The sequence below is a fragment of the Dendrobates tinctorius genome, unplaced genomic scaffold (assembly GCF_039654945.1).
Source record: "Dendrobates tinctorius isolate UK_male_01 unplaced genomic scaffold, ASM3965494v1 ptg000075l, whole genome shotgun sequence".
NCBI classification, from domain to species: Eukaryota; Metazoa; Chordata; class Amphibia; order Anura; family Dendrobatidae; genus Dendrobates; species Dendrobates tinctorius.
In genome coordinates, this window is record NW_027361743.1 from 8,043,089 (window position 1) to 8,064,677 (window position 21,589).

A 21,589-nucleotide genomic window follows, 5' to 3' on the forward strand; every position below is an offset into this window, starting at 1 on the left:
CTGGCCTCATGGAAGTGAATCAGGCTGAGATGCAGAATCTTACGCGACCTATGGATGCTAATGGCGCTGCTTATGATACAAAGAAGATCTTATAACTAAAGCTGGCCATACACATAAGATAGAGGTTGGAAGAATGTTTACTTGGCTGGCAGCCATCTCTCCTACCTCCCACATGTACTCCAGCGATCAGGCTGAGTGTTAATGGATTTTCAAAAAGAAGAGAGAGGAGAAAGCCACTGCCACAAAGCTATACCAGCGGCTTATCTCGCCTGAAAACAAAAGGATTGTCCATTGAAGTTCCAATCGCCCATTCTTTTTCTCCCCTGAAATCATCTGTCGGGGGAGAGTTGGGAGGCTCCCATACACCTCAGATGGCCAACTGGTCCTGCTAAAATAATGGAATAAGGGAATCTGTCACCAAGTTTTCCTGTGCAATTTGAGAGCAGCATGAGATTATCCTCTATGGATCTGCCAGTTCTCTGAATGACCCCACCCTCACCACTGATTAGCAACTTTCTGTGTACACTCTGCATAGGCAGAAAGCTGCCAATCCGTTCTAGGGGTGGGGTTACATAGAGCAGGAGAAGTACATGGCACGAGACACCTAGTCAGTCCTCTAGTAACAATCTCCTGCTGTTAAAACACTGATTTTATTGAAGCTACAACAAGCAGCCTAGTAAGTGACACATCGCTGGAATCAGAGTCTCAGCCCCTACATCAAACTGCTCTCAGATTACATAGCAAATACCTACCAACAGATTCCCATTATGTTTCCTCCAGAAAGTGACAGAAAGTGATAAATTTGGATAGGAAAATAAGCCCTTTAAACGAAAGTTTAGGTATTTAGTAGTTGTGAATAGAGATGAGCGAACCCGTGGATGTTCAGGTTCACTGCGTTTGACAAACAAACAGTGCTCTTGTGGCAGCGTAGCCACTTCTTCCTCCGAACTGCGCACGTCACAAGGATGGCCTTCGCTCCATGTTGGGTCTAGGACCTCATCATCCCCAGCATCATCTTCCACCGACTCCTCAACCCTGCTCTCCTTGCCAGTCTGACACTGCAAGACGTTGCCGTTTGCAACTGAGTTCTGTCATCAACTGACTTGTGCGGCGGTGGTCCACTGACCGTGTGCACTAGCCCTCCCATGTACTCATCAGTCAATCTAACAAGTGGATGAGCATCATGTCTTCTGCTTCCGGGGCAGGGGCAGGTGGAAGGGCCACGGAACCCAAGCAAAAGGAGCAATAAAAAATCACAACAGACTGCTGCATGACTTGGGGCTTGGACTGTTAGGTGTCCACTACGAACCCTGAACTTTCCAGTTAAGGTTCACTCATCCCTAGTTGTGAAGCCTTCTCTCTGACTTGGTCACAGCCATTTCTTCCAGCTGTTTCCATGATAATTGTCCTTAAAAGATTCTGCTCTTCAGATATGAGTCAGGGGCCTCTTCCTACAGAGGAACAAGGCAGAGCTTGTTCATGTAATGCCGCCATCAGCTGAGCAGTCACATGTCCTTCATGACTCCATTCGCTCTTCAGGATCGTGTGACCTACATTCATCCACACAATATTCAATCTGCCAATTCATTTTGTTGGAAAGTAAAAATTGTCTTGGCTGAACAGGACAGAATTCCGGGAAAGTGTGAACTGGATGGCTGCTATTAGAGTTCACAATTTTCTATAGAACTTTACTCTGTATGCTCAATCAGACCAGAGAGCTGATAAAAAGTGAGCAATTTTAAAAAAAAAGTTGGGACGCTGTGTAAAATGAAAAGAAAACAAGAATGGAATGATTTGGAAATCTGTTAATGCCATATTTTATTTACTAAAAAAAAAAACCCCACAGATCAGAAGGTGAACGTGGGACGTTTTTTTCCATTTCATTTGAAAAAATTAACACACTCAGAAATTGATGCCAGTGACGCATCTTTAAAAAAAAGTTGGGACAGAGTCAACAAAAATCTGGAAATGTAATTGGCACTGATGAAAAATAGCTGCAGGGTCAAATTTTAACTAAGGCACATGACTATATAAAAAGAGCAGGTTAGGGAGGCAGAGTACATTTTACTTCATACTTCCCATAATTTATAGCAGTCATGTTCAGTTATCCTGTGAGTGTACACTATTTCTGGCCATTGTATGACTAGTTTTCCCCCCTCTGCAGCCTCTATCACTAAATGTTCATTTCCTGCGAGCTATTGGATATAAACTAGCTGCTATGATGTCTTCAAAACACAGCAGGTACAGACATGTGGAATTCCCGCTCTTCTTTCTATGTAGAACATGATATGTATGCAGCAATATCGAGGATAATATACATTGGTATTGAGCTGCGTGGCTGTGAATCCAGCTCTGGAGTGAGCTAACACGGTTGCTGGAAGCTGCAGCATAATCATCTTTAACTCTCTGCCCCCTTTACCTTTTTAAAGAGTATAGTAAGAGGCAGTCCATCTTACTTTGCCTAAGATGCATTCGAGATTTTTTTTTTTTCCCCAGAGAAGATGGTGAGTTGACGAGGGAGGAGTGGAAGATGTAGCTCATTAGTGGACACAGAAGCAGATTTTTCCTATGCTACTGATTTATTTAAAGTTTATGGGAATTAGGAATATTTATGTCCTGTCCACCAACCAGATACAGAATGCCCTGAACCTCTCTAACACCCATGGGACAGCTTGGTACTCCCGTTTTTGAGTGGGGTTTACATAAACTCTGCCCCAGTTCAGAGCTGGGACAACCCAATTTTGTCCGGTATGTGTCTAAAAACTGGGGAGAGTCCCAGAAGATTTTGGACAGTTGGTGGCAGGTACGTAACGGGAAGATAGGTGAACTGCATTTATAAGAATTGTGGCTGGATGGGTAATAAGACCGTCATCTTATAACGTCACATTCGGTAGTGTCTTGTCAATGTCATTATGAAATACTCAAACTTATCCTACACATCCCCCCGTCACCTTTGTCTTATTTCCCTGCGCGGTTTCTTCGAAACGTTTAGCGCAGCGACAACTCCCAATGGTGACTATCAGATGGCTGATCCTGCCGCGCCGTGATTGAGAGTGGCAGGTCTCCGCAGTACAGTGGATTTCTATACAAGAGCTCGGGATTGATATTCAACTCCATTTCGGGCTTCAGATAATCACAGCATGCCTAGCGGGGAATGCTTTTGAAGATAAGAGGCGTCTGGGAACAAGTGGAGATTCGTGTTGCATGGTGTGAAATAAATGGCTTTATATGAGAGTTCATTGTGCCATGAGGTTAAAGCGACACTGCGACTGCAGGATGTACTGAATATAACAACGTTATATTGTAGTGAAAGGGAGTAAAAAAAAAGTGGTTGCATTTTTTGGATACAGAGCTCTGATTTCTGTATTCCTGCAGTGACCACTAGGGGGACCTCAGAAGCTAATGTATGCAGTAAGGTCCTGAGCTCCCCCTAGTGGTGGCTGCAGGCATTGAAAAATAATAACCTTTATCACCAATTTAGGAGATTTCATGCTGCATGTTAGAAAATCAGAGCCCAGGCCATGAGGTAGGTACACTAGATATTAATCAATACAGAATTTTTGCCCCGAAACACAAAAAGGCCACCCAAATCCTGTCCATAAGCCTTATTAAAGGGGTTGTCCCCTTTCAGAGAATCTTCATCCCCAGCTGTAGTTTGTTATAAAAAAACAAAAACAACAACCTGAGCTTTACTCACCGTCTCCTGGTCCAGCGTTGAGTCTCCGCCGCTTCTCCTGGTGTTTATTATTGGCGGTGGCGCTGATGTCATGTCACCAGCCAATCACTGATCTCAGTGAAACTACCCATGTAAACAGAATGCCTCCTCGGAGCCGCTGCAGCCAATACCAGACACCGGGAACAGCACCAGAGACTCAGCACTTGACCTGGGGAGGGGAAGTAAGGCACGTTTTTTGTTATTTACAAGAAACTTCCGCCAGGGGCAAAGCTTTTCTGAAAGGGGACAACCTGTTATGGCAAATAAACCAGAAAAAAAAGGAGTGTTCCTTTATGAGCCAGAGATAGGAGCTGCTGATCTGATGGACTTCAGCTGTCCATGTCTTACTAATCTTCTGAATGGCCGACACAAGGGTTTCTGATGAGACAACCCCTCTAAAGTTACAAATGAATTTTGACATCTATGGAGCTAATGTCAGAGCAGGTGTGTGGACTTAGAAGGGCCTTTGGGCGCTCTCTGGCACAGTACCCGGTGTGTTGGTTACCTCTGCACCCCCGCTGGCTACGCTCCTGCCTGCTGCACACTACAAACCCTGCAAAGCCAGCACTTTAGGAAAAATAATAAAAGAACTAAGACGAGTCATCAATTTTCCAATGCATTGTGCAGCTTCCTCTGCAGTCCCGGCGGGTTTAGGAGAAAGTAAAGTTTCAGCTGCTTTATCGGAACATCTGAAATGCCAGCACTCACTTTTCAAGGCGTAGTGCCCCTCTTCCGATGCGTCCTCGTGTCCATTATACTCTCTGTTGGCCAGCTGCCTGTTCGCGGTCTCAAGCCGATCTGCACAAAGACAGGAAACAAGAACGAAAGATTAGGAGCTGGAAAGAGTATTCCCTGACCCGATGGACTAATGAGAGGACCTCCGCTCTGCGCTCAACTTGTTATTGAGGATGGAACATAGGTGTGGGGTACGGGGCTTGTTTTAAAGGGAGTTTACCATTTTTTCAGCGCACTTTTTAGCTTCTTTGCATTGCTGTAGTTTACTGACAGGTCTCCAAGTACACACAATGGAGAGATCTGTAAATCACCTAGGAAAAGCTGACTGGGGCGGCCCCGAACTAGTATAATCTCTGCCTATAGTCCCGATAGCGATGAGTGAATGTGCTCAGACAAGGGGTTATTTGAGAATGCTTTGTTGAAAAGTTGTGATGCTATTATGGATTTGTAATGAGAAATTGGAATCCCAAAGGGAACTTGTCAGTCGATTCATGCTGTCTAAACTATGGAGAGCATGAATCAAAGCTTGACTGCACAGTTATATAGTTTGAAGAGCTGGGGACTAGTGATGAGTGAACGTTCTGGGATAATGTGTTATCTGAGCATGCTCGGGTGCTAAACAAGTGTCTTCGACATGTTCGAAAAATAGGTTTACGTCCTCGCAGTTGTATGTCTAGTAGCTGTTCGACAGACGCAATACATGCAGGGATTTTCTAACAAATAGGAAATCCGAACAGCCACCAGAGCCTATCAGACAATCCCTGCATGTGTTGCGGCTGTCGAACAGCTACTAGACATGCAGCTGCGAGGACTTGAACATATTTTTCGAGCACGTCAAACCACCAGAGCATCCTCAGATAACACCTTATCAAACTATATACCGGTAAATGTGCAGTCACGCTTTGATTTATGCTCTCCATAGTTTAGACAGCATGAATCGACTGACAAGTTCCATTTAGAGATCACAATTTCTCATTATACAAATCCATAATAGCATCACAACCTCTCTATAGAATGCAGTTTACATCAGAACCATACAGCACAAACATCTCCCGACAGACTATGGTAAAATCTATTGGTCATCAAGCTCCGTCCATCTTTGAATATGTTGAGCGAGGAGGAACGTTTGGAAGGACCTGACTGAAAAGACCTTGGCTGCTGGAACCCTCATTGAAATTCCACCTTATTTTTCTTTTTTCTGCACAGCGCACTCTTTGCTCCATTGCAGCCTAGAATTTTCTGCTATTGGCTATGGAAATATAAAAAAAGAAAAAAAAAAAGGAGTCTGGTGAGGATCGAAGAGATCGTACCCTTTAAATGGGATACTGCAATTCTTTAGATTGAAGGGATGCAGCATTGCTTACAGGAAAGATCACAGCTATGAATGACTATAATGGCGACTGATAAGATGCGGTACATTAACCTACAGACTATAATGGGAAGTGTAATGTTGTGTTAATAGCAGGGAGGTGCTCTTCATATTGTTTTATTAATGAGCAAAATACTGATACTTTTTCCGATGCCCATGATGGGGAGTTGCCGTTTATTTTGCATCATGGACGGTCTCGCTCATCGTTCATCTTTTCTGATAGAGGATGGTACTCTTCGATTTTGCTGGACAGAGAGAGCAGATGGGCGCTAATAGTATCGTGCAGCACCAGGTGGGTGTCAGGAAGCTGCACCAAAAGCAAACTGGCTTCTTGTAGGTGGTGTTCAGTGGAAAAAAGGTCTATGAGTCAGTTCTGGGTCGTACAGTGCACCCAATAAATAGGGCTTCAGAGGACAAGCTTTGTGCTAGCCACCTGGCCTTCATTCTTTAAGTCCTGTACAGGAATCTGGACTTATGCAGGGGCCTTGGGTTGAGTCCATGGAGTGACTGCTGGCCGGTGGAACAGACTGGCAGGAACTGATCAAGTTGCCGGGTCAGAACCAAGAGGTAAAGATCTGGAACAATGTTGTCATGCAGAAGAATAACAGAACACGGGGTAATGATGAAATAACGCCAGACCTGAGCGTTCCGACTGTTATGACATCAGGATGGAGCGGCAGATCAGGACCTCTTTACCTCTCAGATCACGGTTGAAGTCGTGCAACCTCCGGATTTCACCCTCCAGCTTATTTTTCATAGCCTTATCCAACGCCTCCCTCTTCGAGGATGATTTCACCAGACTCTCGTAAGCTTCGGAAATCTTCTGGATTTCGGATTCAAACTAGGTTAAAAAAAAAAAAAAAAAAAGAAATAAGTAAATAAGAAAAATGAAGATGTCCGTGAGATGATGCTGTACAATGAACCACTGTGCCGGAAGTCCAGGTAATTAATACTCCGTCATTCAGCAAGAGACCAAGAGAGAAGAGAAACTACTGTGAAAAAAACCTCACTAATAATGCAAATGTTACAGGGTTCCTAGATACAGAAGAAAATAGCATGGTAATAGCCACTACGCAGACTTATGTGGAAAATTTGCAAACACCCTTAAAGGGGTATTCCCATCTCCAAGATCTTACCCCAATGTAGTAGGTGTATTAATAATAATAATAATAATAATAATAATAATAATAATAATAATGATACTATTAGCTAATACCTTCAATTAGAAATGTAGTATAGTTCTTCTGATTCGCTCTCTCGCTTACCCCATGTGCAGGACATTGCAGTAGCTTAGGTATCCATAGTTACGACTACTCATATAGTGACAGTTAGTTACCTGTTAGTGGTGGTAACCATGGATACCTAAGCTACTGTAATGCACTGTACATAGGGTAAGTGATATAGCAAATCAGAAGAACTATACTGCACTTCTAATAGGAGGTATTTGCTGATATTATTATTACTACACCTACTACATATTGTGATAGAGGTGGAGGTGGGAAAACCCTTTAATCAACAAGATCCTATTATTTTGTGTTTACAGCACCAGGGCAGACATATGCATTATGAGCTGTGACATCACTTATTGAGAATGGTAGATCATGTATTGTCTACTGTATATACAGGTGTTATTACTCTTTGTACAGGAGGAGATGAGCTGTGACATCACTTATTGAGAATGGTGGATCCTGTATTGTCTACTGTATATACAGGTGTTATTACTCTTAGTACAGGAGGAGATGAGCTGTGACATCCCCTATTGTGAATGGTGGATCCTGTGTTATCTACTGTATATAGAGTTATCAGTCATTGTACAGAAGGAGGTGAGCTGTAACATCCCCTATTGTGAATGGTGGATCCTGTATTGTCTACTGTATATACAGGTGTTATTACTCTTTGTTCAGGAGGATGAGGTGAGCTGTGACATTACCTATTGTGAATGGTGGATCCTGTTTATCTACTGTATATAGAGGTGTTAATAGACACTGTACAGGAGGATGAGGTGAGCTGTGACATTACCTATTGTGAATGGTGCAACCTGTTTATCTACTGTATATAGAGGTGTCATCAGTCATTGTACAAGAGGAGAAGGAGGTGGTGAGCTGTGACATCACCTATTGGGAATGGTGGATCCTGTGTTATCCACAGTATATAGAGGTTTCGTTTCAATATAACCAACTATTAAGATGGTGATAAAATTATGATCGCTGAGGTTCCATCACTGAGAGTGCTGCTGAGCATGTGTGACCCCAGATTCATGAACAGTCCACTGTCTATAGGGGCTACAGACAGGTAATGGAGCAGCGGTCACACATGCTCAGTAAGGCTTCTGTTATGAATAGGTCACCGAGGAGGATGGCTGGAATAGGCTAGGCCTCCAGGAAACCAGAAAGGTTGGTAACTTAGCGGATTGCAGACCCCTGATCCTAACAACACAACTAGCAGTAGCTGTGGGGTGTACCTTCGATGCCCTAGACGCCTCGGCACAGCCAGAGAACTAACTAAGCCTAAAGCCAGAATAGGGAACGCTAAACTGCCCCGGAGTAGACCCCCAAAGAAATAGATAGCCCCCAAACATATAATGTCGGTGAGACAAGGTGAGGCACAAACACAGGCAGAAAAATAGACTGAGCAAATGATGGGGCCCAAACTGTCTAGATAGGATAGGAAAGGAAAGACAAAGACACTGTCTGCAATCACGCAAAAACCCTAAAAAATCCAACGTGTCTGATGTACAAAAACACTGAGGTCTCATGACCTCTCCCCCGCTAGATCAGCATTCTGGTGTGAACTGGCAGCAAAGCAAAAGAGACTAATATAACAGAGGACTGAACAAACTGACACAAGCAGTAACATATGGAGCAGGGTCCAGCACAGCCCCAGCAGGAAGCAGGTTGAACCCTCACAGCAAAGCAGAAAGAGGCAAAACCAGATCAGATGCAAAGGATTAGCAAATGAACAACTTAACTGAAAAATGCAGGATCAGGCAGGAGACAGCAGACCTCAAAATGCACAGGAAGAAACTAGTCACCAGCAGCAACTGAGGGAAGCCTGCTCGCTTATATCCTCCCAATCAGTAACCCCTGATTTCCAATCATTGTTGTCAGGTGGCAGACTTCCCTCAACCCGGCCAGCTCCACTACCCGCAGTAACCACCAGAGGGAGCCCCGACTCAGAAGTCAGATCAAGAGAATTCACAACAGGCTTCATTCACACAGGGGACACTGGGCTAACGGTTCTTAGTGGGAAAGAGGAGAAATTCCATATTGTGTAAATCCAAATCAACATCCACATTAATGTCTGCATACTTTTTAGCTAGAAAGGTCTTTTTTTTCCGTTGCGGACAGGGGTCACCAGCTCAGTTCTGTAGCACATTTTTCCTACGCAGCACAATGCAGATGTCATATAAACTTTATATACGTTCATAAGTTAACGCTGCCAAGGCAAAGATGATATTACACAGCTACAGCTGTCAGGGACCCTGCTGGAAAGTTACAATGGCGGCCTCGCAGATACCATCTTCACAGTTTACAACTCCATTCCTCTGAAAGTGCGCCGTACATTACAGGCGCAGAGGAGTTCAGTAAAAAATACAGCAGAGAGCCAAGTCTCAGCCATAAGTGACAGGCGCAGTAATCATAGAAACAACAGGAGCGAGAAAGTCTATAAAAGAACAGGCTGCCAAGGAAAGACGTTAACCCCTCACTGTACTCACTAGCACGAAAGCAGCCATGTCCTGCTAATACAGGAAAACGGCATCTGGCTGCAGGATCACACTGCTATTGGGGCACTATGGCTCTGTTATTGGGGCACTATGGCACTGTTATTGGGGCACTGTTATTAGGTCACTATGGCACTGTTATTCGGGCACTGTTATTGGTGCACTATGGCACTGTTATTGGGGCACGATGGCATTGTTATTGGGGCACGATGGCACTGTTATTGGGGCACGATGGCACTGTTATTGGGGCACGATGGCACTGTTATTGGGGCACTATGGCACTGTTATTAGGTCACTATGGCACTGTTATTAGGTCATTATGGCACTGTTACTAGGTCACTATGGCACTGTTACTCAGGCAATGTTATTAGGTCACTATGGCACGGTTATTCGGGCACTTATTGGGGCACTATGGCACTGTTATTAGGGCACTATGGCACTGTTATTGGGGCACTATGGCACTGTTATTCGGGCACTGTTATTGGGGCACTATTACTCGGGCACTGTTATTGGGGCACGATGGCACTGTTATTGGGGCACGATGGCACTGTTACTGGGGCACGATGGCACTGTTACTGGGGCACGATGGCACTGTTACTGGGGCACTGTTATTGGGGCACGATGGCACTGTTATTGGGGCACCATGGCACTGTTATTGGGGCACCATGGCACTGTTATTGGGGCACCATGGCACTGTTATTGGGGCACTGTTATTGTGGCACTATGGCACTGTTACTCGGGCACTGTTATTGGGGCACGATGGCACTGTTATTGGGGCAATGTTATTGGGGCACCATGGCACTGTTATTGGGGCACCATGGCACTGTTATTGGGGCACCATGGCACTGTTATTGGGGCACCATGGCACTGTTATTGGGGCACCATGGCACTGTTACTGGGGCACTGTTATTGGGGCACGATGGCACTGTTATTGGGGCAATGTTATTGGGGCACCATGGCACTGTTACTCGGGCACTGTTATTGGGGCACTATGGCACTGTTACTCGGGCACTGTTATTGGGGCACAATGGCACTGTTACTCGGGCAATGTTATTGGGCACTATGGCACTGTTATTGGGGCACTATGGCACTGTTATTGGGGCACTATGGCACTGTTATTCGGGCACTATGGCACTGTTATTCGGGCACTATGGCACTGTTATTCGGGCACTTATTGGGGCACTATGGCACTGTTATTGGGGCACTATGGCACTGTTATTGGGGCACTATTATTCGGGCACTATGGCACTGTTATTAGGGCACTGTTATTGGGGCACTATGGCACTGTTATTAGGTCACTATGGCACTGTTATTCAGGCACTTATTGGAGCACTATGGCACTGTTATTGGGGCACTATGGCACTGTTATTAGGTCACTATGGCACTGTTATTCGGGCACTGTTATTGGGGCACTATGGCACTGTTATTAGGGCACTGTTATTGGGGCACTATGGCACTGTTATTAGGTCACTATGGCACTGTTATTCAGGCACTTATTGGAGCACTATGGCACTGTTATTGGGGCACTATGGCACTGTTATTAGGTCACTATGGCACTGTTATTCGGGCACTGTTATTGGGGCACTATGGCACTGTTATTAGGGCACTGTTATTGGGGCACTATGGCACTGTTACTGCCTGGGGCACTATGGCACTGTTATTGGGTCACTATGGCACTGTGACACTGTTCACAGGGGCACCACTGGGTTGAAATTATAGCAAGTGCAAAGGCTACAGTTGCACCCAGATCCTAAAGCCTAGTGGGTCCCAGAAGGACCGCCATATGAGAAGACCAATACTATTTTGTTTTTTCCTCCCCTTCATCCTTGAGCCATAACTTCTTTTTTTACTTTGCCATTGACATACCTATATAAGGGCTTGTTTTGTTTTTTTTTGTGACACGAGTTGTAGTCTTGGTTGACACCATTTGATATGCTGAAAAAGGTGAAAACAGAATTCCAAGTGGAGTGAAAAAGTGGAAAAAAAAAAAAAAAAAAAAAACGAAAGAAATTCTGACACTTTTTTTTTTTTTTATGGTATGGTTTTTATTGAATTTATTATTTGGTAAAAATGACCTGATCACTTTTTTCTCCAGGACAGGTCGCTTATGGAGGGAACAAACTTGTACATTTTTTAAAATATTTTTGTGGTTTAAAAAAAAAATCAAAACGTTTGGTTTGTTCTGTCATTCTCTGAGCCCTGCAGCTTTTTTGAAGGAGCTGTGAGAGGGCTTGTTTTTGAATGGTAAGCTGTAAGGTTTTTTGCACCATTTGCGGTACATACACTGTTTTAGTTGCCTTTTCTTCCATTTTTTATTTGAGGATGACTGGTGAAACGCCAATTATGTAAGTCATGGGGGTGGGGGTTGGGGAAGAAAGGGTAATGGGCGCCTGAATGGGTCCACACGTTAGGGGTTACCAGCTAAGCGGTTAAACAGCAGTAATCTTAGCCTTCTCCTATGTTGGAAAAGGATTAAATGGCTTCTCCAGCTTTGGGATACATGTCTGCAGTCACTCTATATGACTGAAGACTTGTGAATCCTCACAGCGCTCAGTGTGCACGCTATCAGGATTTTTCAGTGCTGGTGAGAGCGCTGAGCGGTTGACCGTAAGTATATGATTTGTTTGTGGTCACGTGCAGACTAGACGTGTGCAGCGTTGTTTAATGCAAGTGAATAGAGCGAGGTAGGACAAGTTTAGTTGGAATGTGGCCGGAAGTACGCAAATCGCAATCAACTGACAGTGTTGGGGGCCATGTAGGAGATTTTGCATTTGGGGTCCACAATCTTCACCATGGCGTTAACTATGAGGGTACAGTAGTGATTATTATGGCATTGGTTAGGAGTTCATCCTGACATTTATTGGAACCACTTGGCCATTGTTTTAGGTTTATTTACTGATCCTAATTTTAGGGCTCTTTATCGTTGTTCACACTCTGGTGACATTTACAAGGGCATACTGGTGTTATTACAGCACCCTTAGGATATTTTTGGCAGATCCTGAGACAGTTTTTATGGGCACTCTGTTGGCAATTAGTACTGCACACCTTTCTGGGCCCCTAAGTGCAACAATTACTATTGCCGGTTACAGAAGCACTGTGCCCTGTCTGTGAGGATAGCATCCAGCTGATTTGGTGGGTGTGGGGAGGATCATAGCAGAATCGATGGTGCAATCTTAGGCTGTGTGCACACGCTGCGGATTAGGTGCGGATTCATCCGCGCGGATTTTGTAAAATCCGCAGGTGAAACCGCAGGTCAAAAGACCTGCGGTTTTACCTGCGGATTGCTGTGCGGTTTTGCCCTGCGGTTTTTCATCTCCTCAAATGGAGGAGATGGCAAACCGCAGCAGAATCCGCAGAAAGAATTGACTTGTCAATTCTTTCTGCGGATTGAAAACCGCAGATAATCCGCGCGGAAAATTCCGCACCGTCTGCACTGCGGTTTTTGATTCCCACAGGGAATCATGGTACTGTACACCGCAGCAGAAACTGCTGCGGGTCCGCAGCGGCCAAAACCGCTGCGGAACCGCAGCAAAATCCGCAGCGTGTGCACACAGCCTTATAGTTTGTGCAAGGGCGCACTGATGTTATGTGATACAGCAAAATGGGGCTTATGTAAAAATTTCTAAAGCTTCCCTAACAACTAAATCAGAAAATAGTGCATCATCCAAGGCTACCAAAAAAATAAAATTATATTTTTATATATATATATATATATATATATATATATATATATATATATATATATATATATATATATATATATATATATATATATATATAATTTATTTTTTTATTATAGGTACATTTTTGAGTAAAATGCAAATTGTTCTTTTAGTCTATAAACTTCTGACATGTCTCCGAGTTTCAAAGCAATAAATTTTGTATTTTTTTTTCTTTTTAATAATTTTGCCAGCGTGGAAAGTTATGAAACTTTACAAGTTCACTTTACTAGGAGATTTGTCTTCATTTCTGTAAAAAAAACAAAACATTTAAGTTGCTCCCAAACTTTGTTTTTCCCCAGTCTGTTTGCTGCCTTCGCCTGCATTGCTATCAGAACCTACCCACTTGGAGTACAGCTGATGGCAGTGATAGGTCAGCTCAGCTCCTGTGACTCAATTACGCATCATTCAGATGTAAGTGTTTTTGAAGCGTACGAGAAAGACGGACTGAATTTCCACAGAGTTTTGTCATTTTTTTTCACTGATGAGACAAAAAAAAAAAAAAAAAAAAAAAGTTTCTCCACCTTCTCAAATCTATCAGTCAATGAAAAGCAGACAGAACATGGATGGTATCTCAGTGCTATCGGATTTTTTCTTGGACCCATAGACTTTCAGTGTCGAGTTTGATCTGACACTCAGATCAATATCAAACATGTCTCTGCTTGGTGAAATGATGGATGAACGATCTGTAGGAAGATCTACCTTGTGCAATCCTAGATAGGTCTTCTCCACTATTATCTTGATAGTATCAAGCCATCAAGTTGCTGGTCTTCCTCTTCACTTTGTTCCTTCCATTCTTCTGACCATGATGTCCTTCTCCAGTGATTGCTCTCTTCATATGATGTGTTAAAAGTAGGTAAGTCGTAGCTTGGTGATCCTTGACTCGAGTGACAGGTCTGGCTTAGTTTATTTGTTCTTGCCATCCTTCTCCAGCACCACATTTCAAAGTTGATTCTTCTTCTGTCTTGCTTCTTTATCGTCCAGGTTTCGCATCCATATGTTACCTCTGAAGAGACCAAACTATGTACTTGGCGTGTCTTCCTCACCAGTGAAATGATCCTCATTTTGAAGACCTTGTCCATTGACTTCATTGCTGATTTGCCCATAGCTATTCTATTGACTTTTGGTGTCATTGTGGCTGTCACAATTCCACCCTTCAGAGTGTCTGGGACCCATTTACTGACGGCTCAGCCATCCAATCTGGTGCAGGGGCGTGCTGAGCTGTTAGTACTTTGACAGTTCAGTCGTCCTGTCTGACGCAGGAGCGTGCTGACCTGTTGGCATTTTGATTGACAGCTCGGCTGTCTAATCTGAGATTCGGAGGTGCTAGGTTGTCTTCAGATGTTCTTTGTCCAGCTACATAGATTGGCTGTCAGTCCCACATCCCTGTCAGACGTAGCTTCAGCTAAGTGTGGTTGCTTTTCTCTGTGCCTAGTATTTTGCTTGATGATCTTTCACTGCCTGACCTCATTCTGACAATCGGTCTGTTTAACCCCTTTGCTCTGATCCGCCATCCTCCTGCCACCTTGGACCGTTACCGGACTATGCCTTTGTCTCTTCCTTCTGTTTATGACGTTCCCTCCAGGCTTTTGACCTCGGACTCCTTAACTATCCCAACTCATGGATTGTCCCCGAGAAGTGACTCCGCGTCACAGCTGCATCTTGAGAGATCTTTAACCCCTTTCTGCCATATGACGTTATCTCCGGTCCATGATCGCAGTGTACTGGGGGCATAGGGAAGAATCACGCAGGGAGGGGGGCTCCCTGCGCTCTTCCCTGAGACCCTCGGAGGAACGCGATGTGCTCGCGCTGCTCCGAGGGCCTCCTCCCTGCAGGCCCCGGATGCAATATGGATGCGGGGGCCTTCGGGGTCCTGCAGGGAGGTGGCTTTCTCAGTGACTGCTGAGAGCAGGCGCTGAGAAAGCCTCCTGCAGTGCCTGTCAGATCGCTGATCTGACACAGTGCACTGCAAAGTGTCAGATCAGCGATTCGACACTATACAGTGATGTCACCACCTGGGACAATATAATAAAGTAAAAAATAAAAAAAATCGTGTAAAAATAATTTTTAAAAAAATCCTAAATAAATTAAAAAAAATAAATAACATTTCCCCAATAAATTGTTTTTCGTAAAAAAAAAAAAAAAAAAAAAAAAAAAAAAAAAAGAATACACATATTTAGTATCGCCGCGTCCGTAACGACCCGTCCTACAAAACTGTTCCACTAGTTAACCCCTTTAGTGAACCCTTTAAAAATACAAGGCAAAAAACAATGCTTTATCATCATATCGCCAAACAAAAAGTGCAATAACGCGCGATCAAAAAGACCTATCTAAATAAACATGGTATCGCTGAAAACGTCATCTTGTCCTGCAAAAAACGAGCCGCCATACAGTGTCATCAGCAAAAAATAAAGTTATAGCTCGCAGAATAAAGCGATGCAAAAATAATTTTTTATATAAAATTGTTTTTATTGTATAAAAGCGCCAAAACATAAAAAAAAGATATAAATGAGGTATCGCTGTAATCGTACTGACCCGAAGAATAAAACCACTTTATCAATTTTACCACACGCGGAACGGTGTAAACGCCCTCCCCCCCACCCCCAAAGAAATTCATGAAATGCTGATTTTTGTTCATTCTGCGTCCCAAAAATCAGAATAAAAAGCGATCAAAAAATGTTTAGGCACATCAGGGGCTCTTCAAACGCAACATGGCGTGTGATCTCAATTCCAGCCAATTCTGCGTTGAAAAAGTCAAATGGTGCCCCTTCTCTTCCAAGCTCTGCCATGCGGCCAAACGGTGGTTTACCCCCACATATGGCATATCAGTGTACTCAGGACAAATTTCACAATAACTTTTGTGGTCCTGTTTCCCTTGGGAAAATGAAAATTGGGGGTGAAAAGATCATTTTTGTGGAAAAAATATGATTTTTTAATTGTACATTATAAACTTCTGTGAAGCACTTGGAAGTTCAAAGTTCTCACCACATATCTAGATAAGTTCCTTGGTGGGGTCTAGTTTCCAAAATGGGGTCACTTGTGGGGGGTTTCCACTGTTTAGGCACATCAGGGGCTCTCCAAATGTGACATGGCGTCCGATCTCAATTCCAGCCAATTTTGCTTTGAAAAAGTCAAACGGTGCTCCTTCCCTTCCGAGCTCTGCCATGCGCCGAAACAGTGGTTCCCCCCCCAGATATCAGGTATCAGCGTACTCAGGACAAATTGCACAATAACTTTTATGGTCCAATTTCTCCTGTTACCCTTGGTAAAATAAAAAAAAATTGGACCTGAAGTAATTTTTTGGTGAAAAATAGTTAAATGTTCATTTTTTTTTAAACATTCAAAAAATTCCTGTGAAGCACCTGAAGGGTTAATAAACTTCATGAATCTGGTTTTGAGCACTTTGAGGGGTGCAGTTTTTAGAATGGTGTCACTTTTGGGTATTTTCTATCGTATAGACCCCTCAAAGTGACTTCAAATGTGATGTGGTCCCTAAAAAAAAAAAAAAAATGGGGTTGTAAAAATGAGAAATCGATTGTCAACTTTTAACCCTTATAACTTCCTAACAAAAAAAATTTTTGGTTCCAAAATTGTGCTGATGCAAAGTAAACATGTGGGAAATGTTATTTATGAAGTTTTTTATGTGCCATATCGCTGTGATTTAAGGGCATAAAAATTCAAAGTTGGAAAATTGCAAAATTTTCTAAATTTTCGCCAAATTTCTGTCTTTTTCACAAATAAACACAAGTTATATGAACTAATTTTTACCACTAACATGAAGTACAATATGTCGCGAGAAAACAATGTCAGAATCACCAGGATCCATGGAAGTGTTCCAGAGTTATTACCTAATAAAGGGACAGTGGTCAGAATTGTAAAAATTGGCCCAGTCATTAACGTGCAAACCACCCTTGGGTGTAAAGGGGTTAAGTGTAAATATACCCTAGTGAAGTAATATTATAGCTGGAAGGGTCAGGAAATAGTCTCTCTTCTCCCTTGGCATAAAAACAGAAACTATGAACTGTGAAGCTGTAGGACTGCGGTATACGTACAGAAAATGTAAGCAATAAAACTATCAAGAATTCTGACTTTTTTTTAAAAAGAATTTAAAGGGATTAGTCATAGTGTATCACGACAACTAAACTCTTCTCCGGCAGTGGAACAGTTAGCCTGCGATAACCATGGCAACAGGATATAATAAGATTGGCTTTTTTGCAGAATTCCTGTGGTTTCCTCAATCCTGCAAAGGTAAATATGTCGGCCCCATAACATCACCCTGCTCCAGCACAGAGCCAGCCTTTCACGTCTGGGTTATCAACATCCCCGGCACGTGAGCGCATCCAGAGTATCTGTGAGTGGGGCTTTTGTCCGCTGCGGCATGTGAAGGGAGGTCAGACAAGGCACGAACATCATGTTTCTCTGAAGTTCGGCAATTTCCTTTAAACCTCCCTCCGTTCACTGATGGACCCTGGGGCTGAGCCTCTTCCCACCGCCCACACTGTAAATTTGGCCAAAGCGATCAATAACCATATTGATGAATGCCAACCAGAGATACAAGATAACGGTGCCCTTAAAAAGTGCCTGTCACTTGCCACAAATATTTTTTTTTCCCGCTGGTGGAAATGCCGCGGTTCTCCTGAATCCGGCGCTGTTTTTCTTTTGTTTCTACGCCTCTCCGTTCCTGAGATATGGCCCCCATCCTCTGTGTATAAATCTTGTCTTTTTAGCCAACTGGGCATAACTCTCAAAAATACGCCAGAGAAGACGAGAGGACCACGCCCTCTTGGCTAACAAGATTAGACTCACATACAGTGAAGAAGGAGCCATATCTTAAGAATGGAGAGGCGCAGGAACAAAAGAAAAACAACGCCGGATTCAGCGGGATTTACACCAGGTAACAAAAAATGATAAAGACATTTAGGGTAAGTGACAGGTGTCTTAATTTATATTTCTACACTGAAGTGACCATAGGCCATATTGGCATGTTACAGGGTAATTTTCAACAAATCTAGCCAAACAGGGTGTCACTGACAGCAGTTGTGCCAGAATCCTGGTAAAAGTCCCACTGGCACATCGCAAGACCCCAGTCTACAAATGACACAAGATAGGTGGGGGACCGTCTTACACATTTTGCATTGGAGCCCATGACTCACTTGTGTATTAGTGTAACATTTCTTTTAGAGGATTTAACCATGCCGTCTGATAATTATAAGATTAATTTATTATATAGTTGTAATCTACAGAAAGGAAAGACCCAACCTTCAAAATCAACTCTCAATCCCCTCTAGAGGGGTCCAGCGCCCTACCTCCACCCCGAGGCGACCATGACCAACGTTCCCTCAAGTGCAGGCAAACAGCTGCGCTCCTATAAACCTAGTCTGCCAAGTGTTCACACCTTACCAGCTCCCTCCATATGTGAGACTGTACGGCATCTGTTAGGCCTCATTTAGACATCACAGAACACGTACCCATAAAAGTCTACGGGGCTGTTCACATGACCTGGTGTCTGTAAAAAAAAATAAATTGGAAACTTTTCTGTTTGGACATCTGGTCTGCACAAGGAGGTGGCCTTTACGAGAGGCTTTACAGTATTTCTTGAAACAAAATGAATGTATTCTGGGTTAAAAGATTGTAATGTGTATCACCGATATGGGGCCCCTGAGTAGCGAGGGCCTCGTGGCAGCGCCTGGTCCCCCTGCCTGGCATCACACTTTCATGTGTATCTGCATCCTGCAAAGCAATGATGGAACAGGGAGTCTTCAGCTCCTTCCTCCATCATTCTCCGGCTGACGTCTCAGCACAGCGGGCATGATTGCGTCACTACATTGTGCCCATTTTGAAGAGCTTCAGGCAACACGCTACAGAGACCGGAGCAGCGGGGGCACAGATAAGTATTTTTTTTTTTAAATCAATGATTAAATTTTGGGGGCAATTATACTATTTGTCGGGCTATGTACAGGCTATTATACTACATAGAGGGCTATGTAGGGGGCATTATTGTACTTAGAGGGCTATTTAAGGGCCAATATACTATTTGGAGGGCTACGTGGGGGCCATTATACTACTTGGAGAGCAATGTAGGGGCCACTATACTACTTGGAGGGCTATGTAGGGGGCTTTATTCTACTTAGAGGGCTATGTCTTACTGTCGCTCTTATTGATTCTCGTCTGAACTACTGCAACTCTCTTCTGATCGGTCTCCCTCTTACCAAACTTTCTCCTCTCCAATCCATCTTGAATGCGGCAGCCAGGGTCATATTTCTGTCCAGCCACTTCACCGATGCCTCCATCTTGTGCAAGTCATTACACTGGCTACCTATTCGCTACAGGGTCCAGTATAAACTCATCTCTCTCACCCACAAAGCTCTCCACAGTTCTGTACCGCCTTATATCTCCTCTCTCATCTCTGTCTATCGCCCTACACGTGCCCTCCGTTCTACAAATGACCTAAGACTAACATCCCCCGTAATCCGAACCTCGCACCTCCGTCTCCAAGACTTCTCTCATGCTGCTCCAGCTCTCTGGAATGCACTTCCCCAGACGATCAGACTGATACCTAGCCCCGACCTATTCAAGTGCGCTTTGAAAACCCATTTCTTCAAATAAGCCTACCACATCAACTACTCAGTAAACTAACTTTGCCCTGTTCCCTCCTTCCAAATATTATTCTGAATCTGCACCCTACTATTCATCTGTCTCCACACCCTTCATGCATACGATAACTGCACTTGATACTTGACTATTGCACTTAAACACACGGGATGATGACCGGATCATGCAGCTTTATATGAAAATCCCTATTATAATTGCCAGACCTGAATTAACAAGCATTTCTCACCTACTGTGTCCCCCCATTTCCTTGTAGATTGTAAGCTTGCGAGCAGGGACCTCACTTCTAATGTCACTGTTTAAATTGTCTTAACTTGTATTGAATTTATTGTCTGTACATGTCCCCGCTTAATTGTAAAGCGCTGCGGAATATGTTGGCGCTATATAAATACAAATTATTATTATTATAATATGTAGGGGCCTATATGCTATTTGGAGGGCTATGTGGGGGCCATTATATGACTTGGAGAGCTATGTAGGGGCCATTATATGACTTGGAGAGCTATGTAGGGGCCACTATACTACTTGGAGGGTTATGTAGGGGGCATTATACTATTTGGAGGGATATGTAGGGGGCATTATTCTACTTAGAGGGCTATGTAGGGGCATACTTGGAGGGCTATGAGGGGGCCATTATATTACTTAGAGGGCTATGTGGGGGCCAATATACTATTTGGAGGGGTCCATTATACTATGCTGGGGCCAATTATACTGTCTGGAGGGCTGTATGGGAGCCAGTTATACTGTTTAGAGGGCTATGTGGGGAATCGTTATACTGTTTGGAAAGACATGTGGGGGGCACTGTACTGTGTGCAGGCCATTATACAGTGTGGATGGTTGTGTGGGGTCCATCAAATTATGTGGAGGGTTGTGTGGTGGCCATCATACTGTGTTGGTGTCACTGTGGAGGCATCATACTGTGCTGGGGTCACTGTGGGGGTATCTTACCTTGCGGGGTTGGTGTACCGAGAGTTATCATACTGTGCGTGTGGAGGGTATTCACTGTGGGGGTATCTTATTGTGTTTAGAGGGCACTTTTGTTGGAATCATACTTGATGGGGGCCATGAAAAGAGTATCTTAATGCATGGAAACACTAAGGGCTTCCAAAGGAGCAAAATTGCTTTGTAAGGGCTGCAAAGTTGTGAGATATGCTCTTCTGTCACCCCGCCAATTTTTTTTTGTGGGTGTCCCAATTAGGACTTCTCCTATGGGACCCATGATTTCTTTCTATGCCCCTAATCACATAATACCATTTACACTTATTTTACGTTTTGTGGAACGACATGTGCTATGAACAAACAAGTGCCCTCCCCGTTACCATCAAAGTGGTAATCCAGATTTGAGCCAAGTCATTTTAGACAATCTGGGTACTAAGGATACCCTACCGAACAGTTCTAGGGTTTAACATCAGGTTGCTTGGAATCATAGAATCGTAGAGTTGGAAGGGACCTCCTGGGCCAACTGGGAATGACCCTGGCAGCAACCAGTCTGTCAGTATCAGGGGCCAAACTGGTATTTTAAGGAAGCTAATTAGCTGTGCTCATGGGCTGAAAATGTTTGTTTTTGAATTGGGCTAAGTTATACTTTTGGTGATATAGCTATTGAGATGGGGAGATTCTGGCATGGCAATTTATATTCTCTATCCAGGTTTGAGGTAAATAGGGGGGGGGGATCATTATGCTGCGCAGCCTACACAGCGTTGAGTGCGGGAAACTGTGCT

The 21,589-nt window shown here is 43.8% G+C and overlaps 1 protein-coding gene across 4 annotated transcripts in view; it reads right to left on the reverse strand.

Annotated features, from left to right (window-relative positions):
- The window catches only part of AMOTL1 (angiomotin like 1), a 192,029-nt gene that overhangs the window by 12,690 nt on the left and 157,750 nt on the right, over positions 1 to 21,589 (reverse strand). For all 4 annotated transcript variants that reach the window (XM_073582968.1, XM_073582967.1, XM_073582969.1 and 1 more), the window contains 2 exons: positions 6,516 to 6,660; positions 4,424 to 4,513 (listed from right to left, as the gene is read on the reverse strand). In XM_073582968.1, coding sequence (XP_073439069.1) covers positions 4,424 to 4,513; positions 6,516 to 6,660 — 235 coding nt within the window. The remainder of the gene's footprint in view (positions 1 to 4,423; positions 4,514 to 6,515; positions 6,661 to 21,589) is intronic.